At 34.8% G+C, this 22,258-nt stretch overlaps 1 protein-coding gene and 1 pseudogene across 1 annotated transcript in view; both read right to left on the bottom strand.

The window, feature by feature from the left end:
- The window catches only part of LOC139099839 (metabotropic glutamate receptor 8-like), a 50,102-nt gene that overhangs the window by 8,663 nt on the left and 19,181 nt on the right, over positions 1-22,258 (bottom strand). Inside the window, exon 7 of the mRNA XM_070652383.1 lies at positions 17,654-18,075. Within this exon, the coding sequence (XP_070508484.1) occupies positions 17,752-18,075 (324 nt within the window). The 3' untranslated portion in view covers positions 17,654-17,751. The remainder of the gene's footprint in view (positions 1-17,653; positions 18,076-22,258) is intronic.
- LOC139099754 (uncharacterized) lies at positions 10,391-11,918 on the bottom strand (annotated as a pseudogene).

Below are 22,258 nucleotides of genomic sequence, written 5' to 3'. Positions count from 1 at the left end.
ATCCAAAACTCTCTCTAATTGGTGACTTTACTTCCTCATCCAGTTCAATCCTCCAAACTTCATCCTTAGCTCTAAACACAATAATAACAATTCTGTAAGTTCCTTCCGGAAATATTGCAGTTGGATCGACTCTATCGTAGTTAAATGTGATATTTTTGGCTTCAAAGTCACCTTCATATGGACATGGATGTAAAGCAGTTGTGGCTGTATCCTTAAGTGTGTCCAACAGTAGCTTAATGTACGGACTTGTTTCGCTTCCTTTCATAATTGCGCACCAATCTTGTGGCTTAGTGTCGATTACAGGACGGAATATGAGTCCATAACGGTAATTAAGTATAAATCGGATGTTGATTCTGTGCAGCGGAACCAGAATTGTAACTCCGGCATTTACAGTCACGATGTACTTTGAGTATGCCTTTAAGTAGCAATACTTGACCACAGCAGTCACATTGTCAGCCAGGCAGCGGACGGACTTGAATCTTGATCGAACTTTTGGAGCTTCTGTGGTTCTGGGCTTGGCTGACGTCACATCTTGTGGATATATCGATGAGAAAATGAAGAACAGCAAGATCAAGCCACGACTCATGGTGATATAAAGTGTCAAATGACTGAATATTTTGTGAATTTTGAATAAATAATTGTGGATAATTTTTGTAATTTTATTTAGGTTTTTAGATGGTATAAAATTATTATTTTTAATTATTTCCGATTATTAGAAATAATTTAATATTTAATACGACTGAATTGGGTACCGAGATGACAACACGTTTCCAAGATGACCTATTTTATTCTGAGAAGACCAAATTTTCAACCAAGATGACAAATTTTTGACTAATTTAACCAAGTTTTAATCCAATATGTCCAAATTTCCTCCTGAGATGACCAAACAATTTCTAAGATGAACAAATTTTTTCCAAGATGACTAACTAAATGTCCTGCCAAGATGACCAATTTTTCTCTAAAATTCTCCAATTGATCAACAAAAATGATAAAACTTTCTTCCCAAGATGACTAAATTTTTTTCTGAGATGAGAAATTCTTCACTGAATTATCACAAGGAAAAAATTCAATTATTCCAAGTAGACTGAACTATTTCAAGATGACCAAATTATTCCAAGATGACCGAATTATTTCCAAGTTGTCTGAAATATTCCAAAATGACCAAATTATTCAAAAATGACTGAATTATTCCAAGATGACACAATTATTTTCCAAGATGACACAATTTCCTTCCCAGATGACCAAATTTCCTCACAAACTGACCAAATCAACACTCAAAACGACGACAATCTATCCAAACGTTTCCCTTATTGGTGACTTGACCTCCTCATCAGCTTCCATCCGCCAAGCTTCAATGTTATTAGCTCTAAGCACTAAAATAGTGATTCGATAAGTTCCTTCCGGAAATATTGCAGTTGGATCGACTCTATCGTAATTTAAAGTCACATTATTAGCCTCAAATTCCCCATCATATGGACATTGATGCATAGCAGTTGTGGCTGTATCCTTTAGCGTATCCAACAGTAGCTTAATGTACGGATTAGTCTCAGCACCTTTCATAATAGCACAAAAGTCTTGTGGCTTAGTGTCAATAACAGGACGGAATATGAGTCCATATCTGTAGCTTAATATGAACTGAGTGTAGACCTTATTCAGCGGAACCAGAATTGTAACTCCAATATTTCCAGTCACGACATACTTTGAGTATGCCTTTAAGTAGCAATACTTGATGACCACAGTGACATTGTCAGCACGACAACGGATGGATTTGAATCTTGAACGGATTTTTGGCGGTTCTGTGGTTCGAGGCTTTGCTGACGTGACAAGTCGCAGGTATAAAAGTGAAAATAAACAGCAAAACATCACAACTGATGCACGGCTCATGGTGAATTGAATGTCAAAATAATAAAAATATGATAATTTATAATAAAATATTTCCGACTTCATTTTGCTTATTTTTACATTTTTGATTGGACATTAATTATTTATTATTTTAATTTTTTTGTCCGAGATGACAAATTTTTCTGATATAACAAAATGTTCTTGAAATGACAAAATTTTCTAAGATAATCGAATATTTCACAAGATGACCAAACTTTTCCCGAGATGACAAAATTATTCCTGAGATGATGCAACTTTTTCTTATGAGATGATACATTTTATTCTATCGAGATTACATAATTTAATGTACAAAATTACTAAATGTTACTAAGAATTTTCCTAAAAATTTAAAACATTCCCGAGAGGACAAAATTTTCCCTAGATGACTGAATTTTTCCAAGTTAACAGAAATTTAAGAAAACAAGATAACAGATCAGATAACAAAATTTACTCAACTTGATAAAAAAATTTCCAAGATGACTATTTTTTCCCTAAATGACAATATTTTTCCAAGATAATTAAATTTTCTCAAGATGATAAATTTTTTGAACAATTCAAAATATTCACAAAATGGCATAATTTGATCAGGGTGAAATAATTTTTCCAGGAACATGAAATTATCCCATGTCGACAAAATACTTCCTAGATTACCCAATTTTCCCAACATGACTAAACTTTGCAAAGATGACAGAGTTGTTATAAAATCACTCAATTATTCCCAGTGGATGCAATTTTACCAAAATGATTATTTTTCCAAGATGACAAAATATTTCCAAGATGACTTAATTTTCCCAAGATGACAAAAAATTTCAAAATAACAAAATATTCCAAAATGAGAAAATTTTCCCAAGATCACACAATTTTCCTAAGAGAATCAAATTTTCCCAAGGTGACAAAATTTTTCCAATATGATACAATTCTCCCAAGATGACTAAATTTTCTCAAGATGATCAAATTTTCCCAAGACAACAAATTTTTTTTCTAGATCATCCGGTTTTTACAAGATGGCAAAATTTCACCAAGATGACAGAATTTTTCCAAGATGACCGTATTTTTCCAAGATTACTAAATTTTCTTGAATTGGCTAAATTTTCCCAAGATGACAAATTTTCGCAACAATGATAACATTTTTCAATTTAAAAGCTATTTATTATACAGCAATCCGGATTGTCCGGATATGCTCAGTTCTATGTAGTCAACCCAGTCATTCCAAAGTCAACTCCAAAATTCACCCAAAGCTCTCCCTCCTCGGTGACTTTATCTCATCATCAGCAGTAATTTTAGCTCGCTGAACATCATCCTTAATAATCATTGTAACAATCCTGTAAGTTCCTTCCGGAAACATTTGATGATCTCCACTTTTACTAAAGTCTGTCGTAATATTAATCAAGTCCAAATCCCCAAAGTATGGACATTCATGAAACAGTGTCGGAACTGACGATCGAATTCCATCAAACATAAACTTAATCAGCGGATTCATGCTTGTGCTGTGCATCAATCCACACCATTCTTGTGGCTTTGTGTCCAAAACAGGCCTAAAAATATTTCCGTATCGATAATTAAAGACAAAATGGATGTAAAACTTATCAAATGGAACTAAAAATTTAAATCCAATATTTGCAGCGACGACTTTTCTTGAGAATGGCTTTAAATAGCAAAATTTGATAATTATTGTCTTATTGTCCGATTCACAGCTTATTGACTTGAATCTTGTGCCATATTCTTGTTTGGCAGTTCCGTTCTTTTTGGCTGTGCTGGTTTGTAGGAATAGAATTGATAGACATATGGACACGACACATTTACATGATAAAGTCATGACTAACACTGACTCAATTTTGTGCTTGTTTTTTGGATGTGGCAATTTGATTTAAATGCTGTAATTATTTTTGACTTTAAATTGCTAATCCTGTAAAGATTGATTGTGAATATCGTGGCTTGTAATTGAAATCTGTTGGGGCATGTGTCTGGTTTACTATTTGAATGTGGTTTACTAGTTTTAAAGCAATGCTTCGAATACAATGACTTATTTTGAGAGGTAATGCTTCTAAATTGACTGTTAATTTTGAGCTCATGCTTTAAAAGTAACGACTTAATTTTGAAGCAAGGTTTTTGTAAGTCACGACTTAATTCTGAAGTAAAGCTTCTAAAGCGCTGATTCAATTTTTAAGTATAGCTTCCAAACGGACAATTTAATTTCATGGTAAACTTTCTTTAGTTTTTTTTTTAAGGCAAAGCTTTTGAAGTGCCGGTTCATTTGTAAAGCAAAGCTTCAACTATGTCGATTTTGAAGCATTTTAAGCAACGACTTAGAGTGACTAATACCGATGATTTATTTTATGAAGCAAAGCTTTTTAAGTAATGAAATAATTTTAAAGCAAAGATTCGCAAAATTTGACTTATTTATCAGAAAAGCTCCTAAATGAATTATTTGATAATTTTTAAGACAAAACTTTAAAAAGTTCCTACTTTATTTTTGAGGTAAAGCTTATAAATCAGCGATTTATTTTATAAATCACAGCATTTAATGCAACGATTTGTCTTCACAGCACAGCTTTTTAAGCATTGATTTATTTTTTAGGCGATGATTTATTATTAAAGCAAAGTATCTAAAGCGTCGATTTATTTTAAGGCAAGACTTCAACGATATCAATTTTGAAGATTCTTTTTACTTCTAAAGCAACGATTTGTCATTAAGGCAAAGCTTCTCAAGCATTAACTGAAAGTGATGACTTAATTTGTGAGGCAATGCTTGTTGAGTGACGTTTAAGGCAAAGCTTTTAAATCAACGATTTATTATTAAATCAAAGCTTCATCAAGTCATCATTTAATTTTTTTATTTCATCAAAAATTGCAAAATTTTTCCATAAAAAAATTAAATGAGTCAAAAAATTAAAAATCAACAGTTTTAAGTATCACAGTCGCATCCAACACAACTCATCAACGTCAAGTCAAAAGGAAATAAAATAAAATAAAATTCTCAAATAATATTTACATTCAAAAAACTTAAAATTTAACTTCCATTCCATTCCAAATAAAAAGCGAAAGAGTCAACATATGCAAAGTAAAGTAAAACAGCAACAGCAAGCAGCATGTAAAGCAAGTCAACAAAATGAGTAAAAAAATTGAAAAGAAAAGCAAAAAAAAAAAGAAAATTTTCATAAAAAGTCAATTTAGCAAGTCATGTCCGCAGGGAGACATTGTCAACTGCTTCATATGAATCTCTCGTGTGTCGTCAACAAACCTTTGCTTGCCTGGCTGCAAATTAAATTTTTCTCAACTTTTTTCATGTTCAGCTCTGTTTGCAGCACTCAAATATCAAAAAATAAGCAGCAGTTCCACTTTGTGTCGACGTCAATTGACTTAATTATATGTGTGTACATTATACATGCCAAATTAATGGAATTAATTGCTCAGATAAATGAGAAAGTTTTGGCTTTTTTGTGCCTTGTGCTGCAAAGTCAATTGAATCTTGTGAATTTTTATTTAAATTTGCTTGCTTTTTAGCAGCTTGCCGCGGTATTTTTTTAATTGCTATTTAAAGTTGTCGCTTTTTAAAGCGTTGATTTAACTGTTCATGTCTACAATAAGGTCAGATTCTAATGATGCTGGACTTTTAAGCCAAGTTCAGGCATCAATAGTCAAGAATAGAGCTTCAGACGCTATCTTTAAGAGGTTGGCGGTCGGAAAAGTAAAGCGTTGTTGTAAAATTGACTTAAAATAAAGCGAAGCTTTTAAAATAATATTTAAAACAAAGCATGACTTTTGAAAGTAACGCCTCCATTTTGAAGCATTGATTTAAACATAAATTATCGCCTTAAAAGCATTGACTTCAAATAAATCGTGACTCTTGACACTAAGATAACAAAATAAAGCGTGGATTTTGAAAGCAAGGCTGTAAAATAGAGCTTTACCTTGAAATAGTTTAACAATTAATGTTTACCCAAAATATGACGCACGACTGAGAATTTTTTTGATTTTTTATCCCAAAAACTCTAGAAAATTGAACAAATTGTCCAAAAAAAGGCATACTTGCTGTTCATGTCTCTTCCTTCCCTCTTTTTTGTCAACCATGACATTCACTGAGCTTTCATGCTGTAAAAGTTTTTTTTTTATATCTTTCCGGATATTAAGCAGTTTTTTTTGTTGTTGCTGCTGTGTTCTCGGAGATTAATTTGGATTAGTTGCTGAGATTGTTAGATTTTTTTGTAAGAATTTTGCTTGACTGATATGATTGGTTGGGACAGAAATATGTTAAGGATAAAGTTTGTTTTTTAGGTCAAATATAATTTGAGTGATCCAGAAATTGGATGGTAAATTGGATTGGCGTGGGTGATGGACTGAGGGAGAGACGAATATGGAGCGCATTCAGGGGAAATATAACCTCAAAATTCGGGAACATAACCTCAAAATTCGGGAACATAACCTCAAAATTGAACTGAACTTAACCTCAAAATTGAGCAACTTAACCTCAAAATTGAGCAACTTAACCTCAAAATTGAACAACTTAACCTCAAAATTGAGCAACTTAACCTCAAAATTGAGCAACATAACCTCAAAATTGAGCAACTTAACCTCAAAATTGAGCAACATAACCTCAAAATTGAGCAACTTAACCTCAAAATTGAGCAACATAACCTCAAATTTGAGCAACATAACCTCAAATTTGAGCAACATAACCTCAAAATTCAGCAACTCACCCTCAAAATTCAGCAACTCACCCTCAAAATTGAGCAACTAAACCTCAAAATTGAGCAACTTAACCTCAAAATTGAGCAACTTAACCTCAAAACTCAGCAACTTATCCTCAAAATTGAGCAACTCAACCTCAAAATTGAGCAAATTTCCCAAATTCTCATTTTCTTTAATTTTTTCTAGTTCATTGTCATGACTCAAATTAAATGTGTTCCTTTTTTTCCCGTATCACTGCAAATGACGTAACGAAATACAGAATAAAGGCAACAACAACAACTAACCCATCGTGGATAAGATGATGATAATGAGGAATTTTGGGACACATTTTCTTTGTGCTGTATCGGTAAACAGTGAGCAGTAAAACGTGAATGAATTTGTTGAATTGGAAAGGAAAAGTGATGTTGGGGAAATTTTTTTTATGGATGGTTTGGAATGTTGACAGATAAGTAAGAAGGAACGACAAGAAAGGTTCGAAGGAGTATTGATGTGTAGGAAGGTTGGGTGGCTGGATGATTTTAGGGGTTAAAAAAATTGAATTTTGAGGTTAAGTTGCTCAGTTTTGAGGTTATGTTGCTCAATATTGAAGTTAAGTTGCTCACTTTTGAGGTTAAGTTGCTCAATTTTGAGGTTAAGTCGCTCAATTTTGAGGTTAAGTTGCTCAATTTTGAGGTTATGGTGCTCAGTTTTGAGGTTATGCTGCTCAATTTTAAGGTTAGGTTGCTCAATTTTAAGGTTAAGTTGCTCAATTTTGAGGTTAAATTGCTCATTTTTGAGGTTAAGTTGCTCAATTTTGAGGTTAAGTTGCTCACTTTTGAGGTTAAGTTGCTTAATTTTGAGGTAAAGTTGCTCAATTTTAAGGTTATGTTCCTGATTTTTAAAGTTATGTCCCCAAATTGCCCAGATGACGCACACAATATTCGACGTCGATCAAAGTTTAATAGTCCACAATAAAAGTGACATTACAGCCCCGCCCCATCCTTAATTTTTGACATTAAACTCTAACTTTTCATTCAGTCAATAGAAGAAAAAAGCTGCGGAAGTCGAGGAAATAATGACAATAAAAAAAAGAGCAAAAAAATGTCGAAAATTGACAAAGAAAAAGTTGAGAAAAACAGAGGAAAATTGGAGAAAAATAAGAAAAAAGGAAACGATGGAAATAAAGAGAGGAAAATTGAGGAATTTTTAACAAAATAAGAAGAAAATGATCAGAAATGTGGAACAAAAAGTGCCGGAAGATGCGAGGATGTGGAAGAAATTGAGATGTTTACGGTGGAATTGAATCAGATTCAATGAAGATTTTGAGGTTAGAATTGGATTTTTTTGAGGTTATCTTTGAGATTTTGAGAATATGAAGCTGATTTTGAGGTTAAAATGGAAATTTTAAGGCTAATTTGCTCAGTTTGTAGGTTAAGTTGCTCAGTTTTGACCTAAAATTGGAAATTTTGAGGTTATGTTCCCAAATTTTTATGTTAAGTCACCAATTCAACCCCAAAACATTTCAGAATATGTCCCAAAATTATACATAAGCAAAATAAGGTACAACGGAAGGAACAAGATACTTAAAGCTTAAAGGAAGAATCCCAAAATGTCATCAACGATCATTAAAAATTGTCAAAGATTCTTAAAAAAAAAGAATTTTTTCAGCCTTTTTTTCGCGACTCTTTTTTGCCTTTGGGGTCGTTTTTTTGTGTTCCTTCAAAGTTCTCTTTTTTTGTTGCTGTCAAGAAAATTCTTCATCAAAAGTTTCTTTGTTTAACATTTTTGCTGTTGTTGTTGTTGTTCCTACTTATTGGAAGGAATTGGAATTTTCAGTCGGATTTTTGATGCGGAAAAGTGATGAGAAACTCGACTTTTTTTGGGTACTTTTGACGGGGTTGGCAAAGTTTTGGGACATTTTTGAGATCATAACCTTAAAATTGAAAAATTTAAGCTTAAATTGAGCAACTTAACACTAAAATTTCCCTATTTAACCTCAAAATAATAAAATACGTTGAGCGTCTCTGATGATGAGCGTCTTCAAGCTGAGCGTCTGTTCAATTGTGTTGATTTACCATTGCTTTACTCGAGCTGAGCGTCACTAAAGCTATGCGTCACTCTAGCTGAGCGTATTTAAAGCTGAGCGTTCATCATCAATAAATATTCCAAAACATCTTCACACTTCCTCATTCAAAAGAGGAACAACAACAGTGTAAAATCCAAGAACAATTCTCATTATCAGCATCTTCATGCTTCGTGTGCTTTCAATTTACAATATGAGAGTTTATGGATTTTTACGTTTAAAGAAGTAAAAAAATAGGAAACAAAAAGGTTTTTCATGAATGAACACAAAAAACTTGAACTGAACACGATTATCTTTTTTGTGCTGTACTTGTGCTGTATATTTTGGCACGTTTTGTTCATTTTTTATATGAAAAATTTGTATTAGATTTGGAAGTGAATGAATAAAGAGACCTGGCTTAGAGATCAAAAGGTTGTGGGGATGATAAGATGGATTTAGAGCTATTAAATTGGACATTATAGTCATTATTATGGATGGAATGGATGAAACATGAAGCATAAGAAGAAACCACAGATAATTTAGATGATATTAAGGTAAATTGAGCTTTATTAAGTGGAAAATTTATCATCATGTGAATATATTGAATAATGATGGCTTTTAGATGGACGATTTGTAGTATTTAAGAGGCTGTGCTTCATGAAAAATTGAAAGAAAATAGGACACGTGCGGTATATTTTAGGAAGACTTTAATGTTTCTCCCTGAATATGAATTTTGAAATGCTCAATTTGAGAGAAACTCAGCTGAAATGATGCTTAGATGAATTGACGCTCAGCCGGACTGACGCACAGCTTTGAGTGACGCTCAGCCGGACTAATGCTCAGCTTCAAAAAAGCTCAGCTTAACCAACAGGCTTAAGGGTCACTCAGCTTATTGTACACAGCTTGCTTACCACTGCTTTAAAGCATAGCTGTAAATTTGACCTTCATAACAATTTACCCCTCTACTACCCCACCTTCCAAAAAAGCTACCCCAATTTATTTTACAATTCTCAAAAAAAGTATGTCATGTACCAGATTTTCATCATATTCATTTACTTCTTTTTTTTTCATCAAAATTTATTATTCAGGACACATGTCACACATATATATGGATATGCTTTATAACTATACATTCACCTTAGAAATTTAATAAGAATCTCATGCCTGCCTGCCTGACTGCCAAGCTCACATTTCTGTTTTTTTAATTTTGAATTTCATTTTTCAATCTACTTGACAAAAAAAAATCCTCGGCAAGCTCACTTACATTGGTTATGAATGAAAATACTGCACAGCAAGCACATCACAATATGTGATTCAGTGGTAAACAACCTTTGGGATGCGGCACTCTAGTTTAAAATTCTCAGAAACTGCCATGAATCGTGTCCGATGTGCGGTTTTGGTCTAACTTCATTGGAAGATGTGAGACTGTCCCGCGACACACAGGTTGTCCATCCCTGAAATATTCTATGATGTGTGTGCTGATAAAATGATTTATTCATAACACATTTCATGAATATTCAATTCTTTTTTTTGTGCTCTTGATAATAGAATATGGAGACGTGGAGATGCCTTGAGCTGATAGGGGACGGGGAGAGGATGGCTGGGACTATTTTACATGTATGAGATTCACTTGGGGAGTTGAGCTCAATTGTGATGATTTATGAGTGGAAAGTGAGAATTATTGGAATTTTTTGAGGTTACATTGGTGAATTTTTGAGGTTAAGTTGATGAATTTTGAGGTTAGTTTGGTGAATTTGTTGAATTTTGAGGTCAATTTGGTCAATGTTGAGGAAAATTTTGAGGTTAATTTGGTGAATTTGGCCAAATTTGAGGTGAATTTGGTGAATTTTGGGGTTAAACTTCTAAATTTTGAGGTTATATCCATCCCAACTCACCCCAACCTCACCTCCAATAACCAAATTACATCAACAACCCATAATGACTCAAACAAACAACTCAACAACTTTTCCTTAATGAGATTTTTCACAAAACATCCACAAATCCTATTCATAAAAGTATGCAAAATCCCTTCCTTTTTATCATGCAAAGCTGGTTCCTATGACAACAATCCACACATGACCAGATAAACAAATTTATTTATGGACACAAAATTTTCTTTCATTTTCATTTCCAATATTGGAGACAATAAGCTTCAACTTTTATAGATTTAATTCTATTAAGTCGAGTCTGTGTCTGTTGTTCCTGAGTTGAGCAGGTAGAAAGGCAGATGTGGTTGGAAAAAATTAAGAAAAAGTAAAATTTATTTATTTAATTTTGTGCCTTTTGAGGGAGTTTGGAAGGCAATTTATGAGGTTGTGGATGGAATGGATGGAATAATGATGTTACTTTGGATTGGCGCCATATGACATGGACATGTGTTTGACTATTTTAGGATGATTGGACTCTCAGGAGTAAAATTGGTTATTCTAACCTTCAAATTTCGAACTTAACCTCAAAACTCACCAAAGTCACCTCAATATTCACCAAGTTCACCAAATTACATCAAAAACTCACCAGTTTTACCTCAAAATTATAAAAATATCACCAAATTCACCTTAAAGTTACCAAAGTCACCATATTAACCTCAAAATTCACCAAATTCACCTCATAATTCATCAAATTCACCTCAACATTCAACATATTAACCTCAAAATTTCAAGTAATATCGCAAAAATTCTCAACATAACCTCAAAAATCATTAAAAACAACAACAACAAAATTTAATTAAAAACATCCCAAAAAAACCTTACAAAACATGATCAAACACATTTTACCCCCACCCCTAAATTGCTCATCGAAGCCTTATTTGCATCGCAAAAATATTTAACAAGAATTTTAAAATTATTTATTTTTGTGACTGAAAATCTGATTAAAATTTCCAACAATGTTTTCAAGCTTGAACAAAAAAAAAAAAAAAAACGAGGAACATTGGAAAATTTTAAATTAATTCCAGTGAAAATTGTGGCAAAATTGAAACTTTTTTGTTTGCTTGTTGTAAATTAACGACTATTTGTGGATGTTGTTGAGGAGCTTTTTGTTCATTCAAATGGATTTAATTCTTGATTTAACAAATCTTAATTAGCTTTTTTCGAAGAATTTTAACTTTAAATTCAATTTACAATGTTGTGGGTGGATTTACGTTTTGAGGTTATGATAGAGAATTTTGAGGTTAAGTTGGTGAGTTTGGTGAATTTCGAGGTGAGTTTGGTGAATTTGGTGAGTTTTGAGGTGAGTTTGGTGAGTTTTGAAGTCAACTCGGAGAATTTTGAGGTTAAATTAGACAATATTGAGGTGAATTTGGTGAATTTTGTGGTTAAATTGGTGAGTTTGGTGAATTTTGAGGTTAAATTGGACAATTTTGAGGTTATATTGTCAACAGCCCAACTCCACTCCACTTCCTCACAATTCAATCTATTTCAATCTCATTTTCACAGACAATTTTCCTCCAAATCCCTTCAAAAGAAGAAAATTTTCTCTTTTTTTTAATCAAACTCAGCGAAAAAGGAAAAAGTCTCAAAAAGGAAAATTCCGAGTGGCAAAATACTCAAAAAAATCTCAAATTGAAAAAAAAGTGAAATTTTTTCATTAAATTTTAATAATTTTTTTTAAATTGAATTTATTAATTTAGCAGGAAAATTAGAAGGAAAATGGAAAATGGAAAAACAATGTTGTTGCCTAACAAGACACGAGTCGAGAGATATTTACGTTATATTTGTGTATCATATCCATGGTGACTGAACAACAGCTGTAGGCTGAAGACATCGGAAAAGCCTTGGTTACAATCATGAGATGAAAAATGACGAAGTTGAGGATTTCCATGACAAAAAAGTGATTTTTTGTTGTGATTTCCTGCTTGTGTTCCTACTTGTGAGCATTGTGGGGATGCTGGATGGATATTGGGAGGGTTTGGCCGAAAAAATTGGGAAATTTATCAGAATTTGAAGATTTTAGACTAAGAAAATGAGAAATTTTTCGTAAAATTAAAGGGACTGGCCGGAAAAGTGATGAATTTTTCATTGGGGTTGGCCGTAAAAACGAGGAAATTCACCAGATTTGGAATGGGTTTTACTCAAAAGCTTGAGTAATTTTTTCCAAAATTTTTTGAAAATTTGTAAAAGTTATGAAAAATGTTGCCAAAATTTCGTGGGGTTGGCCACAAAAATAAGGAATTTTATTCTAATTTGATATGGCTAGACCTAAAATTGAAGAATTCAGCATCAAAATTGAAAAGTTTTATAGAAAATTTAAGGAATTTTTAAAAAAATTTTGTGGGGTTGGCCAAAAAAATGAGGAATTTTTACAAATATTAAATTGAGGTTATGTCAACAAGTTCCTTTGCTATAAATCAACACAGAAAATCAATCCTCCACCAATTATATCCACACAATTTCCTTCTGCCTTATTTCATCCACAAGCACTATAAATAATTCATGAAAATTGCATAATTTAGCACTCACTGCCATTAAGCTTTAACAATAAGTGCTAAAATTACACAAAATAACAGCGTTTAACATAATTATTTATAGTGCTTGTGGATGAAATAAGGCAGGAGGAAATTGTGTGGATATAATTGGTGGTGGATTGATTTTCTGTGGTGATTTATAGCTAGGAATTGTTGACATAACCTCAAATTCATATGGTAAAGGCAGTTGTGGACAACCTGTGTGCTGTATCGTGGCATAGATTCTTGGTTTTTGAGTGTCCAACCCTTGAAATTCTCAGCTTTTGAGTGATCATCCCTTGAAATTTTAAAATTTTGATTGTCCAACCCTTGGAATTTTTTAATATTTTGTTTGTGCCCATCTCTTCAAATTCTTAGTTTTGGGTATTCAACCCTTGGAATATGCAGTTTTGGATTTCCATCCCTTGGAATCCTGCGCTCAAGATGCCTAGCCTTGAATTATAGTCCCTAAATCATTTCAGCTGCTCCTTCTACTCCTCAAATTCCCTCTACCCATCCCCAATTGCTCATCTGCAGCCTCAAATTCCAATAAAAGCACACAAAAGATGATAAATCACGTCATTTGATTGATTAAACTTTGATCGACAATCCATGCCAAATCCATGCCAAAATATCATCACATCCACATCCACACAATTCATGCACAACAAACCCCATCCACATTTCCAATTGATTTGATTTTTTCAATCACATCCAAAAAAAGATTCACAACAAAAGACTTGCTGAATATAAAGGAACACCTGAGCGAGGCACACACTCAACTGAACTGCTTGTTATGTCATGCAAACATAAACAACTCAATGAAATGTGACACATGAAAGAATGTGCACGGAAAGGAATTCACAATTGGATCCATTCGTTCTCAAATTTGATTTGACTTGCTGCTTAAAAATTGCGTGCCTTTGTGCTGTCTTTTGTGATTTTTATGGATGGATGTGAGGATGGTTGGGGTGTTGGATTGGGTGGATTGGAGGGGTTGGTGATGTGGTGGGGTAGAATTGGGGGACGCTCTTCCTCTATTCCTACATATAACCCCAAATTGGTAAAATCCAGCACAAAATCAAGAATTCCAAGGGTAGGACACATTAAATTAGGAATTCCAAGTGTTGAGTAATCAAAAGGAATCCAGGGGTTAGTCACTCATAAAAATTGAGAATTTCAAGGGTTGGACACCCAAAAATTGAGAATTCCAAGGGATGGACACCCAGAAAATTAACAATTCCAAGGGTTGATAGCTCTCAAATTACCCCAATTTCATTTAAAATCCCTTCCATCCGTTTCAACATTCACCATAAAGCATTCAAAACAACAACAACTGTATGTCATATGGGAATAATCCGCAACACTTCATGATCTCATTATCAGTCACTGTCCAGAGTTCCTGTATATAAATAACACAGCACGATATACTTAATATCCCCAAACCGACCAATAATCATATAACATCTATTTTTATACAATCAACTTTTCCTTCTTTTGTTGTCAGTTCCACATGAAGTTTTGTACCTTTTTGACTCTCACTTTTATTGCCAATATCCGGCCGAAAAGTTATTACAAAGTTATCACACGTTTTTATGTGAATGATAAAGGAGGCAAAGAAGATGTGGAAATTGAAGGGGAAGAAGGAACTGAATTTTTTTATGGAAAATCTATTTTTATGCTGTATGCTGGTTTATGATGCTTGGTGGGATTGTTGTGGAATTATCTGAGGGACTGTTATGGATATTGATTGAGGTAGGAGGAATTGTTGGAGATGTTGTTGAGCTGTTTGGTGTGCAGGCCTTAGAATTGTAAGTTTTGGGTGACCAACCCTTGTAATTTCGAGTTTTGGATGTCCATCCCTTGACATTTATCAGTTTTAAGTGTCCATTCCTTGGAATTGTCAATTTTGGTTACTCATCCCTAGGAATTCTTAACTTTTGGAAATCCGCCCTTGAAATTGTCAATTTTTGGGTGTCCAACCCTTGAGATTCTCAACTTTTTTGGGTGTCCAACCCTTGGAATTTTGAGAGTTTATTCCTTGAAATTCCAAGTTTTGGGTACTCAACCCTTGAAATTTTTAATTTAAAGTGCCCAACCCTTGATATTCTTCAATTTCAAGTGCCCACTCCTTGCAATTCTCATATTCCATTTCTAAATCCAATCTTAATCTATCAACTGCCTCCCCCAACTCCAGCTTCAATTCCCCAAAATTTGTTCATAATTTCTATATTATTTGATAATTTTATACTTGATATAATCGGAACCGAAGGCAAATTCCCATCGGAACTAAAACACGAAACCCAAATTTTCCATTTTTATTAACTGACATCCAATTCCTTATCATATCCATGACCATCTTTTTAGTATATCCTTTATATCCAATCAAACCCAACAGCAGCAGCAGCCGGAAAAAAAGGGAAATTCTCAATTCAGATTCCGGCAATGATTGCTTTGTTTATGGAAAAGGCAAGGCACAAAGAAGTCTATGCCATACATGCAGAGGTGTAGCCAGAAATGACCGTTATTTTTTGAATTAAAAAAAAAAATAAAAAAAAAATTTGAATTTAAAAAAACCGTTACAAAAAAAAATGAATTTTCCAACCCTTCGAAGGTGGGGTCCGTGCCCCCCAAATGTACCCTCCCTAGCTACACCCCTGCATCCATATAACTCCTCATGCCTTAACATTCTCAATGTTGTGCGTCATGAATTCTTTTTTTCTTCCTTTTTCCTTATCGGAACCGATATATCGTCATTATTTTTATATGTCCTACCCCCTCCCCCTCTCCCCAACCCTCCGTCTTGTGTCATTAAATCCAATTTCTCTGTCTTGTTGTCATAATAATGTCGATGCGACAATGAAGACTGATATTGATAACAGGATAATATCGTCACACATATAAAGGCACACAGCATAGATATACAATTGTTATGTCAATAATGTTCTTGTTCTTTTTTTGATTCTTTATTTGATTTGTTCTTGTTTGAATGAATACGGGAGAGGAATTGTGGATGTTGTGAGGCATATTGTCTTGGATGGATGGATGATTGCTATTTGATGGTGGATATGAAGGTACTATGAGGGTATTTGGGTTAAATAGCTTAATTTAGTCTCTTATTAGCCCTGGAGTGCAAAACCTATGTATCGCGGTTCCAAATTTTCATAACCTAGACCAGTAGTGCCGAACCTATGCAACGCGGTCCGAAAATGATGAACTTTCTGGATCAGTTGTGCCAAACCTGTCTAACGTGGTCCTTAAATTGACCATTCATAAGCCAGTTGTGCAAAACCTGTGTAATACGATACCTAAATTGTCATACTCAATAACAGTGATGCTGATAACAGTGATGACAATCAAAATGTTCTCATTTCCCAAAAATGCGCTCTATTCACCCCCATTAAGCCTTTCCAACTCAATTTCTCAACATCCCATTTCTCATCGCATGTGGTAATAAAATTGTGATTTAATGACCATTGAAAAGATATAGCTTATGATGACATCAGAACTAACAAAAAATGTCCATTGTAACTCGTAAAGTGATAAGAAATACTTATTAATGTCTGTTTTTTTGTATGTTCAGTTCTTGATGTTCTTATTTTGGGGATTTAATAGTTTTTAGATTTTGTGTATTTATTTTGGATGTTGAAGGAAGTGCTGGGTCATCATGGGAATCGAGGATGGTTCAAAGAAACCGGAATATCAGACTCTATCCGAGTCTACCCGACACTACCCGACTCTACCCGACTCTACCCGACTCTACCCGACTTTACCCGACTCTACCCGACTCTACCCGACTCTACCCGACTCTACCCGACTCTACCCGACTCTACCCGACTCTACCCGACTCTACCCGATGCTACCCGACTCTACCCGATGCTACCCGACTCTACCCGACTCTACCCGACTTTACCCGACTCTACCCGACTCTACCCGACTCTACCCGACTTTACCCGACTCTACCCGACTCTACCCGACTCTACCCGACTCTACCCGACTCTACCCGACTCTACCCGACTTTACCCGACTCTACCCGACTCTACCCGACTCTACCCGACTCTACCCGACTCTACCCGACTCTACCCGATGCTACCCGACTCTACCCGACTTAAACCGACTCTACCCGACACTTCCCGACTCTACCCGACTTTACCCGACTCAATACGAATCTACCCGACTTTACCCGACTCTTCCCGACTCTACCCGACTCTGCCCGACTCTACCCGACTCTACACGACTCTACCCGACTCTACACGACTCTATCCGACTCTATGCGAGTATACCCGACTCTACAGGACAGACTGGACCATAATATGCATCAATTGCCATAGAATTACTTTAAAATCACCTAAAAATCATCTAAAACAGCATCAAAAAGTGTATCCAACAGATGACAATGATTTGAATCATAAAATCAAACTAAACCGAATCTCTAATGACGAACATCCGTTGTCCGACACCAACAACAACAAGTTAGTCATATAAATAAAAATGTATCTATTAATAAACCCGCATATATATTAAGTCATGACCAGCTTTTTAGTTCCAATATTGCAATTTACACGAATTTAAAAAACATTTCTAATCAAAAAGGTACTCACTCAGTGTATGTATGTGCTTAATATTATAGAAATCCATTAGAATCATCATTCCATCGACACCACATATATCCGCTCAATTGTGAGCAATTAGCCTCGATTTACACATTTCCATCATCATCATGCAGTGGCGGTGACTCATTGTAGTCACTATTTGAAGTCATAATTTCATGCATTTTATCAACTGATGATGATTTGGTGTCGATGTGCTGATTTGGATGTGGTATGGGTGTTGAGCCGTTAAGATGTTGGACTGAGTCGAGGTCTACGACTTGGATGGGTTGATCGTGTGACGCTACTGTCGTTGATCCACGTTTACCGCTTAAATTGGCCTCAATTACATCGATTGATGTCGTTGTCGTTGGTGTTGTGGGTGCATTTGATGAGAATCGCATGCTATGTTGTGGATGACGATTTGTCAGGCGCTGAGATTTTTTTATCGGTTTTTTTGAAAATTTTTTAACGGTTTTTGAAGTTTTTGAATTTTTTTTTACGGTTTTTTTGGATTTTTTTGAAATTTTTTTGAGTTTTTTTAACGTTTTTTTGAATTTTTTGACATTTTTAACGGTTTTTTGGAATTTATGAATTTTTTTGGACATTTTTGAATTTTTTTAACGGTTTTTTGAAGATTTTGAATTTTTTAACGGTTTATTTTGAGAAATTTTGTCAAATTTTCCAATTTTTTTGAGAATTTTCCAAGTTTTTTTGACAAATTTTCCGATTTTTTTTTGACAATTTTCCGATTTTTTTGACAATTTTCCAATTTTTTGACAATTTTCCAGATTTTTTGACAATTTTCCAATTTTTTTGACATTTTTTTAATGATTTTTTACATGAATTTGTGACAAAATTTAGTTGATGGTCGTGGTTAAGGTGCATTTAAAGTCATACGTGCAGGATTTGTTGATGATCACGGTGGATGATGAGTTATTTACAAGATATGATTATAGTTGAGGTGATTTTGTGGACATAGAAATAGACAGGCGATGGACATTACATGTAATTAGAAAAATAAAAAAGATGAAAAGATGAATAAGTTAAGGTGTGGTTAATTACAGACGTGCTTATTCTAAAAATTAGATAACGTAATTAGTGGATGATCCCTTGGACTAAACTAATGATCATCTCGAGTGGAGAAGACTGCGATTAGGCAACAGGATGATTAGTTATTAACTTGACATTCTATGGCAAGTTCCACAAATGTCGAGTTTACTAATCGCAGCCTGTTCCACTCGGAAACGGGTCATCTAATGAACAATATTTATGCTAGAAATTATACCTGATCAACACAAATCCATTAAGTGATCAAAAATCTGTCTCAAACCGGAGTGACTCCGACTTGATGTCAATTTAATTTTAATCTGACATTAAGTCTGCGACTCTGTCATGAGGCCGGATTTTGGATCACTTAATTAATTTCCGCTTTTATTGATAAGAATTATTTGTGGATTATTCTTTGTGTATGTGCAAATAAAAATCTCAAAATCGTCTACAATTATTTGACTATTTGACTAGTAAAAACTCACAAAAATTCACTCACAAATGGTGCATACATACTAAAATACATAAATGTCATGAAATTGTCAAATTAAAATGTTAAAAATTCTGGTGAAACAATTGAAATAAATCTCACAAGAAGTGAAGTCAAACATGTGCAGTATTGAGAATTTAACAGCAAAATTGAGAAAAGAAACTGGAGAGATGAAGCTTAGAGCTTTGGAGCTTAATTGGAGTAAATTAGTTTCTGATGTTGATTGTCTTTAGAACTCTGCAATGTAAAAGTGCGAAAATTTGCAGGAATTTTGACAGAATTGATTTGATTAATAGACATAAATCTGAGTAGTCAATCTAGCAATCCACCGGCGGTGACAGGCCGAATTGACTCTGGCTTGATAGTGTATTTCATAGAATTTGATATGGAGTCAGAGTCATACTAGCCTCGGGTCAGAGTCACGCTGGTCAAGGGTTTGAGCAACTCTTGTCTGGGGTAGAAGTCACGCTGCTTTGGGGCATGGAACACGCTTCCCTGAGGCAAGAGCCACGCTACTCTGAAGCTAGATTCACGCAAACCAGAGGTCAGATTCTCGGTCATTCCTACGTCGTATGCCTTACACTTTCACTTAAACCATTAAAATTCCAATTTTAAGTGAAAAATTCCCTAAATTCCATTCAACTTCAATAAACAACAAACTCCATAGACTCAAAATACATCCAAAATAATATCAACAACAGTCCATTGAACTAAGCCAACCAGCGTCATCAACCCCATCGACAATACAACAACAAATTACCCATTTCCTCATCAAATTCCACTGCCAAATTCCACATTCTATTCCATACAGCACAGCATCTCAATTCTACATTATGGAGAATAAAAAATCTTGATAAAACGACGGTCCGAAAAGAAAACAACAAAAAAAGAGGAAAAAAGTTCTTCTTTGTTCATCAGCACCGAGAAAAATGAGCTTCTCGTGAGACATTCTATTAAAAACTTAAAGAACAAGAAGAATTAAGTAAAAAAAAAAGTTTTTCAAATGATTAATGTTCTCTACATGACAATCATGGGCTCTGTAACAAGAAAAATAGAGTGAAATGTGGTACGGAGGTGGGGATTTGTGGTGCATCTGTGTGTGATGTTTGGGATTTTTTGGGAACAAAAGAAGAGTTTTGAATGGAATTGAGAATTGTAAAAAAGCTCTGGGGAGGTCTTTCGTCTTCGTTTGTTTTCGATTGCTTCGTTTAACTTTCGTTGATTTTCGTTGATTTTCGTTGATCATCGTCAATCTTCGCCAACTTTGGTCAGTCTTCGGCAGTCTTCGTTAATATTCGTCAATCTTCGATTTGTTCTCGGTTTGTCTTCGGTTTGTCTTTGTTGGTCCTCGTTGATCTTCGTTTGTCTTCGCCTGTCTTAGTCAACTTTCGTTAGTCTTCGTCATTCTTCGTCAATATTCGGTTTGTCTTCGGTTTGTCTTCGGTTTGTCTTCGGTCTTTCTTTGGTTTGTCTTCGGTCTGTCTTCAGTTTGTCATCGGTTTATCTTCGGTTTGTCTTCGTTTTGTCTTCGTTTTGTCTTCGTTTTGTCTTCGGTTTGTCTTCGGGTTGTCTTCGGCCTGTCTCCGGTCTGTCTTCAGTTTGTCATCGGTTTATCTTCGGTTTATCTTTGGTTTGTCTTCGGTTTGTCATCGGTTTATCTTCGGTTTGTCTTCGTTTTGTCTTTGGTTTGTCTTCGGTCTTTCTTCGGTTTGTCTTCGGTCTGCCTTCGTTAGTCATCGTCAATCTTCGTCATTGTTCGTCATTGTTCGTCGATCTTCGTCAGTCTTCGGTCTTTCATCTCAAACATGACGTCATCTACAAAACACCCCAAAGTAAAGCATCAAAAAAAAGAATTTATTTTTTTCTTTTACTTTATCATTCATTCTACGTGTTTGTAAGTGTCTCGAGGGTGGTTCTCTTACTGATGAAATGTTTTATATCGCATGTAAATGAGCGTACGATAAAAGGAGAGCACGTAGAATTATGCAAGCCTTTTTTTTATTCCTCTCGTTCCTTAACATTTAAATATTCTTCGTGCTGGACTTTAACTTGAAAATGATTTGGGACGACAAACAAGGAATTAAGCGATGAGGATGGAATTTTTATGTCTGTTTCCGGTACGGTTGGAAAGTTAAGCTGTTGAAAGGTGCTTGTTTTTGTTCCTTGTACACTTTTATCTTGTCTGACTGTTGATTTATGAGATTATGAGAGGATTTCTTTCAACATATTGATGCTGTATGTGTGGAGGTATGCTGGGTTTTGGTATGGAATGCTGAATTAGTGATTTAATAGAAAAAGGATTTAAATTGTTGAAGTTTTGAGGATTTAATTGAATTTTGAGCAGGTATGAGGGTTGATATGGTTGTTATAAATAGGAATTTGGAGGTTTTGTTTGGAGTCAAAGGGGTACGCAGCTCTTCATGAAGTCAGGGGTACGCAGCTCTTCATGAAGTCAGGAGTACACAGCTTTTCATGAAAATCAGGGGTACACAGCTCTTAATGAAGTCAGGGGTACGCAGCTCTTCATGAAAATTAAGGGTACACAGCTCTTCATGAAAATCTTGGTGCACAGCTCTTCATAAAAATCAGGGGTACACAGCTTTTTCATGAAAATCAGGGGTACACAGCTCTTCATAAAAATCAGGGGTACACAGCTCTTGATGAAGTCATGGCTACAAAGCTCTTCATGAAATCAGGGGTATACAACTCTTCATAAAAATCAGGGGTACGCAGCTCATCATAAAATCAGGGGTACACAGTTCTTCATGAAATCAGGGATAGGCAGCTCTTCATGAATTCAGAGGTACGCAGCTTCAATATGAAAGCAGGGGTATGCAGCTTTTACGCAGTTAGGGTTACGCAGCTTTTAATTATCATTTCCTAAAATTCCACCAAAACAGCGCCTTAATTCCCCTCAATTCTCACAACATCAGCACATTCCCAACTCATCTTCTCGTTCCATTTCCATAAAACAAACAACACACGACTGAAAGCTCTACTACCATCGACAAGCTCTATCATTTCATGTTTATTCACTCATTCGAATAATCTGAGATGTGCTCCTGCATTTCATGCTG

The sequence above is a fragment of the Chironomus tepperi genome, unplaced genomic scaffold, assembly GCF_022539635.2.
Source record: "Chironomus tepperi strain 1889 unplaced genomic scaffold, CSIRO-AGI_Ctep_v1 contig_486, whole genome shotgun sequence".
Classification (NCBI taxonomy): Eukaryota; Metazoa; Arthropoda; class Insecta; order Diptera; family Chironomidae; genus Chironomus; species Chironomus tepperi.
The sequence above is the reverse complement of the archived record's forward strand: the minus strand, read 5'-3'. Positions and strand labels throughout refer to the sequence as shown.